At 47.2% G+C, this 15399-nt stretch overlaps 1 protein-coding gene across 2 annotated transcripts in view; it reads left to right on the top strand.

The window, feature by feature from the left end:
• LIMA1 (LIM domain and actin binding 1) overlaps positions 1-15014 on the top strand; it is a 62878-nt gene extending 47864 nt beyond the window's left edge. Inside the window, exons 7-10 of one of the 2 annotated variants that reach the window (XM_040988718.1) lie at positions 1426-1483; positions 2801-2913; positions 10793-10926; positions 13344-15014. In XM_040988718.1, the coding sequence (XP_040844652.1) occupies positions 1426-1483; positions 2801-2913; positions 10793-10926; positions 13344-14352 (1314 nt within the window). In that variant the 3' untranslated portion in view covers positions 14353-15014. The remainder of the gene's footprint in view (positions 1-1425; positions 1484-2800; positions 2914-10792; positions 10927-13343) is intronic. The other variant, XM_040988710.1, reaches the window with a different exon arrangement.
• Positions 15015-15399: the final 385 nt, after the last annotated feature.

Genomic DNA, 15399 nt, shown 5'->3' with positions numbered 1-15399 from the left:
ACCTGTGGCAGCATCAAAGTCACACGGTTGCCCGTGTGTGGTCATGTCATGATTGGCATTCAGTTTACCCCAAAGGCTCGGGGTGATCACATTGGAGGTGAGAGAACAACAGCCTGAGATGGATGTCCCTAGAATTAGCAAAATCAGAAAGCTGTTTTAAAGCTGGACACAACTTGCAGAAAATGTATTCCTTGTTAGTAAATGAAATGATACATGTAGGGCCTGGCGGCGTGGCCTAGCGGCTAAAGTCCTCACCTTGAATGCACCGGGATCCCATATGGGCACTGGTTCTAATCCAGCCGGCCCCACTTCCCACCCAGCTCCCTGCTTGTGGCCTGGGAAAGCAGTGGAGGACGGTCCAAAGTCTTGGGACTCTGCATGCACGTGGCAGACCTGGAGGAAGTTCCTGGCTTCCAGCTCAGATCAGTGCAGCACCAGCTGTTGCGGTCACTTAGGGAGTGAATCATCAGCGGAAGATCTTCCTCTCTGTCTCTCCTCCTCTCTGTATATCTGACTTTGCAATAAAAATAAATCTTAAAAAAAGGAAATAGTACATGTAGGGCGATTAGTTGGGTGCTTATATTGCTTTGTTTCATGCCATGTCAGAATGAGTGTTATGAAAGAGTAGAAGAATGGTCATGCTGAAATGCAGGTGCAGTCTGCCAACAACTTGATCTCCACTGTAAATTTATTCAGCACATTAGACATCCTGACATAAACACTCAACGCTACCAGCATGCAAATGAAAGGGCATTATGTGTAGAGTGTACAGCGGGTCACTTTTACATCCTTTACGATTTTGTGTTTGGAGGAAGTCAGTGGCAAGGCTTAGGAGCCAGTGGGAAGGAGGGAGAGAAGCAGATGGATTCCATTGTGTCAGATGTATCGGGTGAGTATCAGATAAACTTTTTTTTTTTAAACTATCAAAAAGTCTTCTGTGTGGTCCAGCTTGTCTCAACAGAATACATCTCGTTGGGAAATAGCTAGGAAAGGAAGAGCAAGTACAGTCCTTTTGCGCAGGTGCTTTGTCTTACCTTGTGGAGCATGGTGCTTCCACGGCGAGGGGCGCTGCTGCCCTAGATATCCGGGGTGGCATTTTGCTCCCATCCCACCCCCGCTCTCCCCGCGTGGAGAGCTATGGTTTACAAGTTCTTTTATAAAGAGAGATGAGGCACACTCTTGGCAGTTGCATGCAGTCTGTTTCTCGCGCTACTCTGTAATTGAGAGGCACGCTAATATCCTCATAAAAGACAATTTGCTGCCACTTGTTTAAATGCTCAGCTGTTCCAGTGCCCGTTATTCCCCCCCAGGCAGCCGGGGACTGACTGGAGTCAGCAGGTTTTTATGGTATTAACAGCAGCTTGCTCTTTTATTTTTAATGTGATTCTTAATCCCCCCCATCTTTTTTTTTTTTTTTCTTTGTAGGTTTCTACAGCTGAGACTAGCCAGGCTGTCCGTTCCCCGCCTGCTGGAGATGCGTCCTGTAAGCCTCTGATGTTGGGAGGGAAGGGTGAGGTCCTTGTCCGACAGCTGTTTTCAATTCTGGTACACACCCGTTGCTGACAGGGTTCAGAAAACCTGCCGAGTCTGACAGCAAGCTGATGAAATCTCCCGCTCGGCTGTAAGGACTGAAGGTGGAAGACATTCCGCACGTCGCATGGTTTAGGGGAAGGCAGATTCGAATACGCATGATTAACTTGCTGCGTTTCTAATTGAACTTATCCTGCTTTTTTGCACTATACCATTCCAGAATTAAAACTGCATACACTGATTTTGAGCTTTCATTTAGTAGATGTTTAAGCAAGGAGGATTTTGTTCATTTACAGGGATAAAACAATGGTACGAGTTGAAGAACCTCTTTGAGTTTTTCTGTGGGTGTTGAGTTCTGCCATCTTTTCATCCTGTTCTGGAATCATTTTGATCCCAAAGTAAAAAAAAAAAAAAAAAAACAACAGTTTGGTTTTCACCAAGTCCATTTTTGGTTCTGTTTTTCAGTATGTTTTTTTGAAATGTTTATGGATCTCTAGCTCCTCCCCCAGCTAATTAGATGCTGAAAACACCACAGCCAAAGCAGAAGGCATGCGCTCAACACATCCCTGGCCAATCTTGCCTTGCATTTTTCAGAGGCAAACTCTGCTGTTCGGATCCAAGAATATTCCTTTTGCAATCATTTGGCTTAGATGTGAAAGCTGAGCTTTGATGAGATTTGCAAAATATTGTTTTTAAAATAAGCCATAATCTTCTATTACTGTGTTGACTCAACTCGAGATTTCTAAGGAATTCTTTTATGGCTGCTCAGAAGCTGTGTAAACGGCTTTTCTATTCTGCTACTGAGGTGAATGCCCCAGCAGGAAATTAACTCATGAAGTTGGCACCTGTATGATCATGAAGCAGAGCTTCGCGGAGCCCTTTTCTGCAGTCCTCACCCATGGGTATCTGCTAACCAAACCTGGCAGGTGCGCATGGATTAAAATTCCTGTTCTCACACTCCCCCATTTTTCTAATTTCGGTGAACCACCCCAGAAGCCACTGGAAATATAAACTATCAGAAGAACACCAAAGTCAGTAAACAGCCTTGAAAAAAAGACAAATACTCCAGAATAGAAAGGTGTTTTCAGGATTCTTCTGGGATGTGGCAGAAGATGAGAAAGAGCCTAGGTTTGTGTGTCGGAGCCGAGGCTCCTCATGGTATTGAGAGGACGTGTCGTTCATGGACAGTGCCCCGACTTTGTCTTCTGGGAAAGCCTTTTCGGGAACTTCCCTTACAGTACAATAAAATGTCTTCCTTTTGTAACTCAAGCAGGTAACGCCCAGGTTAAGAGTGAGGCCCAGCAGCCTGTCCACGCCAAGCCACTGAGTCCAGATGCAAGAGCCTCCAGCCTTCCTGAAACTTCTCCTCCTAAGTCAGTGAAGGTATGATGGCCGAGTATCCCTGAACCTGCAAAGACGGACCTGTTAGGGAGCCCGATACACCTTCAGTCCTTGCGGCTGCTGCCATCCGCGGTAGCACCAGATAACGCGCCCCTGTCCGCCAGGCACTGTGCCCAGAAACATCCTGTCCTCTGTTCAGGCGGTTGGTCCCAGATGTTTCTCTCTAGTTGGAAATCTGGAAAATTCTGGAAACTTTGTAAAGAAAACCTGAAGTTAAAATCATGTGACTTTAATGTCCAAGTTCATACATTTGTGAAAAGGTGAAGCCCATAAAGTGAGAAATATGAGAAATCTGTTTTTACAAAAAAATCAACATCTTGGGCAGGATGATGCCACGCTGAAACCGAGGCTCTCTGGCCTGCGTGTGGCTTAGCATTTTTTAAGAAATGTTGTAACTAATGGGAGGTCCACATGGGTCTGCACCCCCTTCATCCTTGTAATCAATATTAAAATAAAAACAATTTGTTTAATGTAACCACTGGAAAGGGAGTAGGCTACCCCATTTTCTGTCAATTCAGCCTTGAAGCTACGCTTTATACCAGGGCATGAAAGTAGATGGCTAGGAATATACAAAAGTTTTTATATGCTAAGAAAGTTTTACTGGGCTACTCAGTCTCTGGTGGTCTTATAGTCCCCAAATTCTAAAAACAACTTTGTCTTTTCTGAGAAAACACAGATTTCATAAAAATAAGACACCCCCCCCCAAAAAAAAAGCTTGCAAGTCCCCTCCAAGACTAACCTGTGGCCTGTTACCTGATTTGTTTCCGTGACAGCCTTGCTCATGCCTGGTTGCCGCATGAGCAAACATCCTCACCCTTCTGTAGTGTCTTTCTCCTCTGCCGCTCTCTGAAGTCGCTGGGTTCTATTTTCAAGGTTTCCTAGAGGAATGCATTCGATAAGAATTATTTTCAGGCGGTTTGTGCTGCCCTAATGTTGTACCCATGCCGTCAGCTTCTGTCTCTTTACCGTGTATACTTGGCCCTTTGCTCCAGTTTTGCTGCACACAACGGTTGTAGGGAAGTCATAGGGGAGGGTGTGGAACAACAGAAGAAAACAGAGAATCCAAGATTTAAATGGTACAGGTATAAGGGAACAAGAAATCTTTTTTTTTTTTTGAAAGATTTATTTCCTTTATTTCAAAGAATGACAGAGAAGGCAAGGCACAGAAAGCGATCTTGCATCCAGTCATTGGCTGTAGCAGCCAGGGCTGGACCAGGCCAAAGCCAGGAGTCCAGAGCTCCAGCCAGGTCTCCCATAAGGTGACAGGGGCCCGAGTGTCATCTTCTGTACCATCTTCTGCTGCTTTCCCAGGCTTATTGGCAGGGAGCTGGGTTAGAAGTTGAGCAGCTGGGACTCAAACTGCTACACCCCTATGGGATGCCATTGTCTCAACTCTGGCCCAGAAGGATACAGAGTGATTTTAAAGAAAGGTGAGATGTAGGAGCCACCATTGTGGCAAAGCAGGTAGTATCTCTGTCTGCAATGCCTGCATCCTACGTGATACTGCTTCATGTCCCGGCTGCTCTGCTTCCCATCCAGCTCCTGCTTATGGCCTGGGAAAGCAGAGGAAGATGGCCCAAGCCCTTGAGTCCCTGCCACCCGCGTGGGAGACCCGAATGAAGCTCCTGGCTCCTGGCTTTGGCCTAACCCAGCCCTGATCACTGTGGCCATCTAGGGAATGAACCAGTAGATGGAAAGATTCTCTAACTCCTCTGAGTTTCCAATAAATAAGTCTTTAGAAAGAAAGTTGAGATCTATGTGATAAGTAAGGTTTTTGGAATGGGACAAAAAGTGGAAAAAAAAAATTTGAGAAAGCAAGGACAAAATGTAGAACTCTGCACTTTGACTCAGCCTGACAAGGTGTGGCCTTGGAGAGCTGCTGCTGCTGTCCTCAGCACTTGCCTGGCATCTGGATGACAAGCAGCAAAGGCCCCCAGCTACCTTCCCCTGCAACTGTAACTCCGCTCCTTCCCCTGCAACTGTAACTCCTCCCCTGCAACTGTAACTCCGTTCCTTCCACTGCAACTGTTACTCCACTCTCAGAGGTCCTTGTTTGTGGTTCCTACAAGTGCTAGCAGATTTGACCTAAATCCTGGATCCCTCCTAACAGAGGACTCGGCTAATATAAATCTGTTCTGAACAGTAGTTCTCAACATAGCCTTCCTTCCCTGCCTCAGTTACTAGACATGAGCTTATCCTGGGCTCAGCTGATCCTGTAGTAAGTTGAATTCCCCTCTGATTCCGATGGAGCTGATGCATGTGAGTGCAGGACAGAGGAGGACAGAGCCTTCTAGCACCTGTCTCAGACCATGCCTGCTCCCTGACCCTGCTCGCTCAGCAGGAGCAAGCAGACAGCCCGGCACTCACACATGTATGCTTCAGCTTGTGGATGTTGTGTTAAAGTGAGAATCAACTGGCCCAACTGCCTTTGTTTGCCTGTGGTCCGGAGCTCCAGTGACCATGGTGCACTTTGCCTGGGGTGGGACCCAATTACAACTCCAAGGGCAGTTTGGTTTTTTGCCCTTCAAATTCCCCCTTTGGAGTCTGCAGGCAGAGTGGATGTGTATGGGAAGACCTGCTTATGGGTATAGACAGTGCAACAGAAGTTGCTTCTCCACTTTGGAAAATTACATAAAGCTAAGAATAAACTTGCTCACTCAGAATAGATTTTGAGGTCCCACACATCCTGGAAAATAGCTGTTCCTACCGCCTGCCTGCCTATTATTGAAAATAGGACATGTAAGGTAGAGACTCAATTCCTTTCAAATTTTAGTTCCATCAGGGAAAAAAATAACATAGTCCTTTGAAAGTTAGGACTTTTGTGTACTTTCAACATGCTGCAGATCTCAGTTGATGGGACTTGAGCTAATAAGGTTGAAGTTGTTCTGAGAACAGCTCTGTAAGCCCTGAGAAAAGGGTCAGGCCCTTCTTGCTTAAGAGACTCAGGATTTTCTGTAGACTGATTTATTTATTTGAAAGAGTTAGGGTGAGACAGGCAGAAAGAGAGAGAGATCTTTCATCTGCTAGTTCATTCGCCGGTGACTGCAGTGACAAGGACCAGGCCAGAGCCAGGAACCAGGAGCTCACACCTGGATGCCAGGGGCTCAAGGACTTGGGCCATCTTCCTCTACTTTCTCAGGAACATGAATAGGGAGCTGGATCAAAAGTGAAACAGCCAGGCCCGTGTGGTAGCCCAGTGGCTAAAGTCCTTGCCTTGCATGCACCAGGATCCCATATGGATGCCAGTTCTAATCCCAGAGTCCCTGCTTCCCATCCAGCTCCATGCTTGTGGCCTGGGAAAGCAGTCAAGGATGGCCCAAAGCCTTGGGACCCCGCACCCATGTGGGAAGAAGCTCCTGGCTCCTGGTTTCGGATCAGCTCAGCTCTGGCCAATGCAGTCACTTGGGGAGTAAATCAGTGGACAGAAGATCTTTCTGTATATCTGACTTTCCAATAAAAATTAAAAAGAAATCTTTTTTAAAAAATGTGGAACAGCCAAGACACAAATTGGCACCAATATGGAACGCCAATATCACGGGCAGTTGGTTTTTCTCCTATTCCACAATGCTGGTCCATTTCTGGTTTTTGTTTGTTTCATTTTAAAGATTCGGTTACTTTGAAAGCAGAGAAAGAGAGGGAGAGACATAGGTATCTTCCATCTGCTGACTGACTCCCCAGATAGCCACAATAGCCCTGTTTGGGCCAAGTCGAAGCCAGGAGCCAGGGACTCCATCTGAATCTCCTGCATGAACGGCAGGGTCTTGAGCAACTGGGCCACCATCCAGAGCATTCCCAGGCATGTTAGCAGGGAGATGTACAGGAAATAGCACAGCTGGGATCTTGGCATATGGGATGCTGGTGTTGTGAGCAGTACTACAACCCCTGCCCCAACTCGGAGGTTTTTGTTAACTACATCACAGTAAAGTTGGGGTTGGGGAGATTTGAGGTTTCTTAAGCTTTATAACCTCCCGTGAAAGAAGTAACCGCCCCAAATGTTTGCAGAGCGGAGGGAAAGGCCAGCCGATGTGCTGCCTCTGGGAACTTATGTTCATTTCTACCATACCCGAGACAGTCCTGTCCTGGGCTTCCTCCGTTGGCTAGTCCTGCTCCTGGATGTAAAGAGAGAATATGCAGCTACCTGCTAAGAGTGCCACTCATGGTGCCTTGCGAGCTGTCTGTCCCTTTGGACATCACAGGGTAAGAGCTTTGATGCTGTTTTGCAAAGCTGCCGGAATCATGCCAGGAGGGCTCCTAGCATCTTCTCTCTGTGTGTGCAGTGCTTTTTCAGTGCACTGACCTTCCTCCATCCCCCAGTGCTTTCACGGAGAGCTTCCCAGCCAAGCAAGGGGTTAAGGGTACCCGGAACCAGCACAACCAGTTGCTGTGTGGTGGTGCAAGATTTCAGTTTTATTATTTAGATATTTTACACAAATTGGAAGGAGGAAATGCAAGGCATTCTGTGATGTTCTATCAGGAAAATAAAGACTGACATCAATACGGAAGTCTCTCCTGACCTCACTGTACCTAAGCACTTAGCATCACTTAGCTGCAGCTCGTTGACACGCATGCGCACGCGCGCACACAAAAAAATGTATGTGAGGTGAGAGGGTGAAGGAAGGTCGATGCAGGTTTATGGGGAAAATAGCCTAAGTGTGCACTCACCAGCAGAGGGGCACCGTCTCATGGGGAAGCACGGAGTTTAAGGGCGTCCACTATTTACATGCTGCTTCCCTCGACCCAGAGTATCCCGAAGGCGTGCTCGGTGCATTTTAGTTGGAAGCAAAGTAAAGACTCTCACAATGCTGTAGCAAGATTACTTTCCTTTGGGTTAGTATTTGCTCTCTTTCCCCGGAAGAGTTGCCTTCCACCAGGGAAAAACAAACGAACCAGGGCAGCTGAGAACATGCCTTGCGGGTTTGTTGAGTCAGGAGTTCTGGGTGTCAATACGGCGGCTGACATCCCAATGAAAAACGGTACGGAAAAGGATGAAAAACATCTCTTACTAACAGAAAAAAAAAAAAAATATATATATATATACATATACATGCTCGCAGAGATAAAAACCAGCTGGCACTCTCACATTGGCAGTGCCAAGTCTGAGCATGCCTGGAGGCATGGGCAGGATGTCTGCCAGGACTACGATAATGGTAGAGATTTTTGAGCACTGACTATGCTTCCTGTTGTCTGAATAGACACGGGGGCAATTACAGGAAAAAAAAATGGCTGAAAGCCCAGGACAGAGAAAATAAAGGGGAAGCACAGCCACAGCCACTGTGACCTGGCATCCTTCCCTGTTGGGATCCTCAACCATGAGGTCCCCTGGGCAGCTGCCATGCACCCTAAATAATATCCGGAGGGTTTAACAGGAGTACTGGGAACCGGGTCGGTCTGGCTGGAGAAGAGCTTTTGGTTACTTGCTTGTTTGCTCTGGCAGTCTATTAATTTGATATGAAGGAAAAGGAATTCTCACTTGGGTGGGTGAAGGCCGTGGGTCTGTTGTGGGAATTAGTAAAGACACTAAAGAATTATGAATGAGACCCTCCTAGCACTGCTGAGCGGGGAGAGGTTCCGGCCGCGGGGAGATGCATGTGAGGCTGATGTGCCGTCACGGGCGTGGTCACTTGAGAATAGGTCACTTGGTTCTGCGTCTCTGAGTTTCAGCCCGGTGTCAGTCGAGCACACCTGGGCGAGCCGAATGCTGTGTATTCACTGAAGGTTCCTGTTTGTCTCTTGCAGCTTCCGCCTCCTGCTCCCGGTACCTAATTTCTGCTCCTGCCTTCCACTTTCCTCCTAATGTGAGCTCAACTTTGACTTTCTCCCAGGGTCTCCTCTCTGTTCTCTGGGCTGCACGCTTCCACGGTGTGTGTGTGGAGGCGTGCTTCAGTCCCTCCGTTCAGTCCTCCTTAGCACACACCCAGTCCCTCTGTCCCAAGGGGAGTTACTGCCCACTGCTCTGTCCTTATTGGCCAGAATGAGTATTTATTCTCCTAAATCCAGTTCATGCAGTCAAAAATGATCACCTCTGTGTAACTGAAAAATATTTTTTGGTCTGACAAAAATGTTTTTGTGCTAAGTGAATTGTCATTTGTGCAGACTGTCTCCGGTGATCTCAATTGTACCATCACACCTAGGTTATGTCTATTACATTTCAATGTGCGCCCCGCATGCATCACAAGAGCCTGATCCTTTTAACAGGAATCTAATTAAACATCTGTATTTAAGTTCTATCTTGATAGAAGTATCCATAATAAGAAAAAAAAAAAGTTCTGAGTTCAAAGCAATTCCTTCATTTTTCCCGAAAAGTATTCAGTACAGTAACTTGGAGGCCCATCTAGATGTCTCCCTTAAGCTTTGATTTCTTAGGAAAAAAATTTTTTTTTTCTTTTTAGGACTCTGTCCCTGGAATGAAGAATGATATGCTTTAACTAGCCATTTCCACTCAATTTTGTTGTTCTTGTTTTCTGCAGTAAAATTGTTAGCAAAATTTAATGGCAACAATACACCTGGCAGGCAGACTGACAGGCAGCTCCACTCAGAACTGGGGCCCTTTTCCACTTTTGTTAAGTCGCTTAGACTTTCACTAAGGTGTCTACCACTACTTTCATGAAACTCCTTTTTGTAAATTTCATTTTCTATTCTCATTGCTTACATAAATCCACCTGGAAAATTCTCAGTTTTTTGCTTGACTTCCCAATGAATCATGGAGCAGTGAACTTGCCATCTGAATTTTTGCTGGGGGTGAGGAGGGTTGCCTCTTTCCAGATTTTTGTTTTAAATCAAAATATTGTTTGCCTCATAACGTGTTTCATTTTAGGCTTAAATATGCAGGTCCTGGGCCTTGGGGTCAGTTTGTATTGTTGACCACCCCGTGTGGGTTTTTGTCGGGATTTTTTTCCTGGGTGAGATCCCAAGTGCTGGCTGCTTGCTCATCTCCTGGCCCACGTGACCGCGTTGGGCAAGTGCGGGGCAACACACACTTACAGGCTTTTGACTTCTACTGCCCTGCAATTGACAGCCATGTAACCCATTCTTCTCATGTAAAAACTTGCATTTTTGGAATCCTACCTTTTCTTAGCATTAGAATACCAACTATTTTCTATTCTTTAAAGTTACCGGGAGACCCACTGTATCCACCCAGTTCTACATTTGACAGGCAGTTCATTGACTGGCGCCTTCTCCCATACAGTCCCTCCCTTTATTCTCCATTGTTTTTAGAAATTGTTTACAACCACTAGCTTAAGTGAGCTGTGCCTTGGAGTCCTGATAAAATGGTTTGTCTTTTATAAGTGATTCCTTTCATGTGTCGGTTTTGACCTGTTGAGTGTTCTGCCTCATTGACTGAGCAAGTCAGAGTCGTAGGCAGAGTGGCGATAAAAGCTGCTTGACTGAAACCCCTTTTCCTAATTCCCCAAGCCAAATGTTCTTCCTCTCCTTGAGGTGTGTCCCCCTTCAGCCTGACACTCGTCTGTCCTGCTGGGACAGCACTTGCAGTCCTTTCTCCTGTGTGTGTGGACATTGCCTCGCAATCCATGCCCCCTCCACGCTGCCCCATGCTCCTGACCTGTGTGAGTGTGAGAGTGTGTGTGTGTGTGTGTGTGTGTCTGTGTGGCTTCTCTGAGCCTCTGTGCAGTCCACTCCCAGCTCAGTGCAGCTACAGCCAGACCAGATAAGTTGGGGAAGGAATCCAGGGGAGCCTCTTGGCATCAGGGAGTCAATTGATAGAATGGTAGCTGGGTTAGTGCGCCCATGAGGACTGACAGCTAAGGGAGTCCTGAGCTAAAGCAGTACATCCTAGGCCCCATCTCAGCAGAGTCCTGACACAGCCCTGCCTTCGCTAAACCTACACTTGGCCCTCTTCTAGAAGTTCCAGGCACCTGCACGAGAGACCTGTGTGGAATGTCAGAAGACAGTGTACCCCATGGAACGTCTCCTGGCCAACCAGCAAGTGTTTCACATCAGCTGCTTCCGTTGCTCCCATTGCAACAACAAACTCAGGTAATGCAGACGCAAGGCCCTCTCGCCATGTTGGCTCTTAGAGCGCTGGTCCTACAAGGTGGTGTGTTAATGGTGTTCTCCGGAAGATTCTGAAGAGACAGTGACAGATCTTTCATAGCGAATTATAATGGTGTTTAGAGCTGCTTGGTATGTTGATGTGTTCATTTACATGTTAGAACTGCAGCTTACACAACACAGCTTTGTAGGTTTAAAAAAAAAAGTGAAATAAAAAAAAACAAAACAGAAAAACCCATGTGACTTACCTTAGTAGAATGCTTTCCCTTCGTGTCAAAGAATCATAAGGCTAGGAAATCTCAAGAGGTTACTGTACTTCAAGGGGTTCAATAAATAGTAATAACAATAACAGTAATCCAGAGAACATGTATCTTTCTCTGTGTTGTTTTAATTTCCTTGAGAGACAGACAGATGGGCATAGCACTCCCATCCGCTGGCTCACTCCCCAAATGCCCACAGCTGCAGGCCCAGCCAAAATCCAGGAACTCAGCCGAGTCTCCCATGGGGGTGGTTGGAGCCCAGTTGCTGAGCCATCGCCATTGCCTCCCAGGCTCTCTGCGTTAGCAGGAAGCTTCAACCAAGAGCCAGAGGCAGGTGTCAAAATAAGGCAGCCCAGTTTGGAATGTGGCTATCCTAACTTGGTGTCTTCATTGCTGAGCCAAATACTCACCCCCTAAAATACCCTAGAAAGATGCCCTCCCTGGCAGGGCTAGCATTATAACAGCAAATTAAGCCATTGCCTGGGACACCCCAATCCCATATTGGAGTGCTGGTTTTAATCCCAGCTACTCCATTTCTGATCCAGCTTTGTACTCACGTGCCTGGGAGGGCAACAGAAGATGGTATAAATACTTGGTCCCCTGCCACCAAAGTGGGAGACCCAGATGGACTTCCTGGCTCCAGGCTTCAGAGTCCTGCAGCCTTGGCTGTCACACCATTTGGGGAGTGAACCAACAGATAGTGGAAGATGTATGTGTGTGTCTTTCCCTCTCTGTCACTCTGCCTTTCAAATAAATAAATAAAATCTTTAAAAAGATTCCCTGGCATCCATGAGACTCTCCCTTGTGGTAGCTTCCAAGACCTCTTGCTCATCAGTTCTTTTTATACCTACTGTCTTCAGTCTTGTTGTTTTTTTTTTTCCTACAAAGCATATTATTTCTTCTGTGGCAACATTGTTGTTTGTGTACCCCCTGTAAAATGTGTTACCCCACAAGAGACACCAACTCTCCTTTCAAGTTCCTAGTGCTGATCTTAGGGGATACCTCCTCCTGCCTGCTGGCTGTGACTGTTGGTTGACCACTTGTAGCTCTTTAGCACCAACCATCTGCAAAGCATTATACACATTCCTGTGCAGCAGTGCTTTTTTTTTTTTTTCAATGTTTATTTATTTTATTGGAAAGGCAAATGTACAGAGAGGAAGAGAGACAGAGAGGAAGATCTTCCGTCCGATGATTCACTCCCCAAGTGGCCCCAACAGCCAGTGCTGAGCCAATCCGAAGCCAGGAGCCAGGAACTTCTTTCCAGGTCTCCCACGCGGGTGCAGGGTCCCAATGCCTTGGGCCATCCTCAACTGCTCTCCCAGGCCACAAGCAGGGAGCTGGATGGGAAGTGGGGCTGCTGGGATTAGAACCAGCGCCCATCCCAGCAAGTTTAAGGCGAGGACTTTAACCATTACGGTATTGTGCTGGGCCCCGCAGCAGTACTTTTAAACCATAATATCGGTAGGAAACTAAGAGGAAAAGGATTCAACAGGGTTGGGCGCTAGAGCCAAGCGGCTAAAGTCCTTGCCTAGCATCCCATATGGGCGCTGGTTCCTAATCCCAGCTGCTGTACTTCCCATCCAGCTCCCTGCTTGTGGCCTGAGAAGGCAGTGAAGGAAGGCGCAAAGCCTTGGGACTCTGCACCCACGTGGGAGACCCAGAACAGGCTCCTGGCTTCAGATCAGCTCAGCTCTGGCCATTGTGGGCACTTGGGGGAATGAATCATCGGATGAAAGATCTCTGTCTCTCTTCCTCTGTATATATCTGACTTTTCAGTTAATAAAATAAAACGTTAAAGATTCAGCAATACTGCGGAACACGTGTGAGGGATCAGAGCTAGGCAGTATAACCTAGTCAAGACTTTGTGGAAAAAGTCGTCTGTGAACTGTTTTTGTCAGAGGAGAGTAAAGTCTTTTGAAGAAGACTGGCCTGTGAAGGTTCAGTGTTGGAGGCAAAGCTCCTTTGTGGAAGGAGAGCAACAGTGATGTGTTTCCGAGAGGGTGGGAAGTGTAGGTCACACATGTGCTTTGAAAGTCACCCTAGCATCTTCTAAATATAACGGAACTGTCCAACTTTAGCCTCCTGGTGCACAGGAAAGCATAAAGAGCTGCTAACTTTACGTTCTTTTTCTGTTAACAACAGTCTAGGAACTTACGCGTCTCTACACGGGCGAATCTATTGCAAGCCTCACTTCAATCAACTCTTTAAATCCAAAGGTAACTATGACGAAGGCTTCGGGCACAGACCACACAAAGATCTGTGGGTCAGCAAAAGTGAACATGAAGAGATTTCAGAGAGACCAGCCCAGCTCACGCATGCAGGGGAGACCCTTCCAAGCCCGGGGGTAGAAGATGCCCCCATCGCAAAGGTGGGCATGCTGGCAGCGAGCATGGAAGCCAAGGCGGCCTCCCCGCGAGAGAAGGAGGACAGGCCCGCTGAAACTAAGAAGCTGAGGATCGCCTGGCCACCGCCCACCGAGCTCAGCAGTTCCGGGAGTGCCTTGGAGGAAGGCATCAAAGTGTCTAAGCCCAAATGGCCTCCCGAGGAGGACAGCAGCAAGCCCGAAGCCCCTGAGGACGTCGACCTGGACCTGAAGAAGCTCAGGCGATCTTCCTCCCTCAAGGAAAGGAGCCGTCCGTTCACCGTAGCTGCTTCGTTCCGAACCACTTCCCTCAAGGGCCCCAAAACATCATCCCCACCTGTCAAGAAAGGTTGGAGCGTGTCTGAGCCCTGTGATGAGCTGGCAGGAGGATTGATGGAGGAGAGGAAGCAAGCGGGAAGCACGAAGGCCTCCCAGAGGAACGGGAGTGTGCGGGAGACAAGCTGGCAGCACAGGGAATCAGAGGAAGAGGAGTTGGGGAGGAGAAGTCAGGAGATTCGGGGTTTTGAGGTGGGCAGTGAGGATCTTTTAGAAAACGGTGCAAATTTAGATGAAGATGATAGCAGCCACATCCAGCAGCGATCTCCACTGGAACCCAAGTCTCCCGATTGGTCCAGCTTCGCAGACAACACTCCCACCAAAGAATTCACAGCCCAGAGCCAGAAATCGCAGGATGTGGGGTTCTGGGAGGGGGAAGTGGTCAGAGAGCTGTCTGTGGAAGAGCAGATCAAGAGAAATCGGTACTACGACGAGGACGAGGATGAAGAGTGACAGATTGGTGACAGTGCTGGGTCTGAAATTCATGTTTGCGGGCCACTGCCCTTTATCGAAGTGATGCACGGCGGACGGGTGTCTTCATGCGAACTGTCATTTACACGGACTCTCAAGAGAACTCCAGCCAGCGGCTTAAGCAAACCAGTCCGAAGTGCCAGCCATGGCACTGCTGAAATCCGCTTTTGCAATGACGACACGCATCAGAGCTGCAGGGTCTTATATGGAAGCAGGGAAATCCTCCAGCTGACACAGTGACATGGTCTGAATCCCACTGAATCCCGAAGAGCAATATTAAAATAGATGATGGCTAGTGCATTGTTATACTGCAAATTGCTATTGTGGAATTAGAAAACAGACCCAAGGGATGTAGGGTCCTAGACGTTATGACTGAATGCACTTTAGTATAAAGGGCACAGTTTGTATCTTTTTCAAAGGAATATCCATTTAAATTTTTTTTTTTAGTACTCAGCTATTAAGGGATCCAATATTTAGTCTTTTAAAAAAAATTTTTTTAGGGGGAATTTTCTTAATCTCATATCTAGAGAAAACTTGCTACTTTGGTTCTCGCTGTCAGCCTCCACCCTCGGCTGAACTGCAGGGCTGTGATGCAGTCATCTTTTCAAAGCAGCTTTTGAGGCCGTTATAGAAGCTCGGTCCTTGGAAAGATCGCTCGCCACCCATGTCCACTGTGGCCTTGACAATGAATCTGGCCCCAGGTGACCTGCTTTTCCGGGAGTGTGTCTCCTCGTTAAAGCTGCAGTGTTCTGCAGGGTCTCTGGGATCACTATTCATTACACTCCATGTAGGAGCAAACTGAGGGGCTTCATGGAGGGGTGATAGAAAGAACCTTCTTAAACTCGTTCTAGGATAGCCTCTTTCTAAGATGTTGATTTTTAAGTGCTTATCAGCTCTGAAATCTTTTGGTGTTGATGGTAGACAGTATTCCTGGGGTGAAATTTAACCAATTCTTGGCCTTTTTCTCGGACTGTTTTCTGTCTTAATTAAGGCTTCGGGCACTGGGCCCCATATCCCATGTCGAATGCC

This window comes from Ochotona curzoniae, unplaced genomic scaffold (assembly GCF_017591425.1).
Source record: "Ochotona curzoniae isolate NIBS_2020 unplaced genomic scaffold, NIBS_Ocur_1.0 contig_1014, whole genome shotgun sequence".
NCBI lineage: Eukaryota > Metazoa > Chordata > Mammalia > Lagomorpha > Ochotonidae > Ochotona > Ochotona curzoniae.
This window is presented reverse-complemented; position numbering and strand designations above follow the sequence as displayed.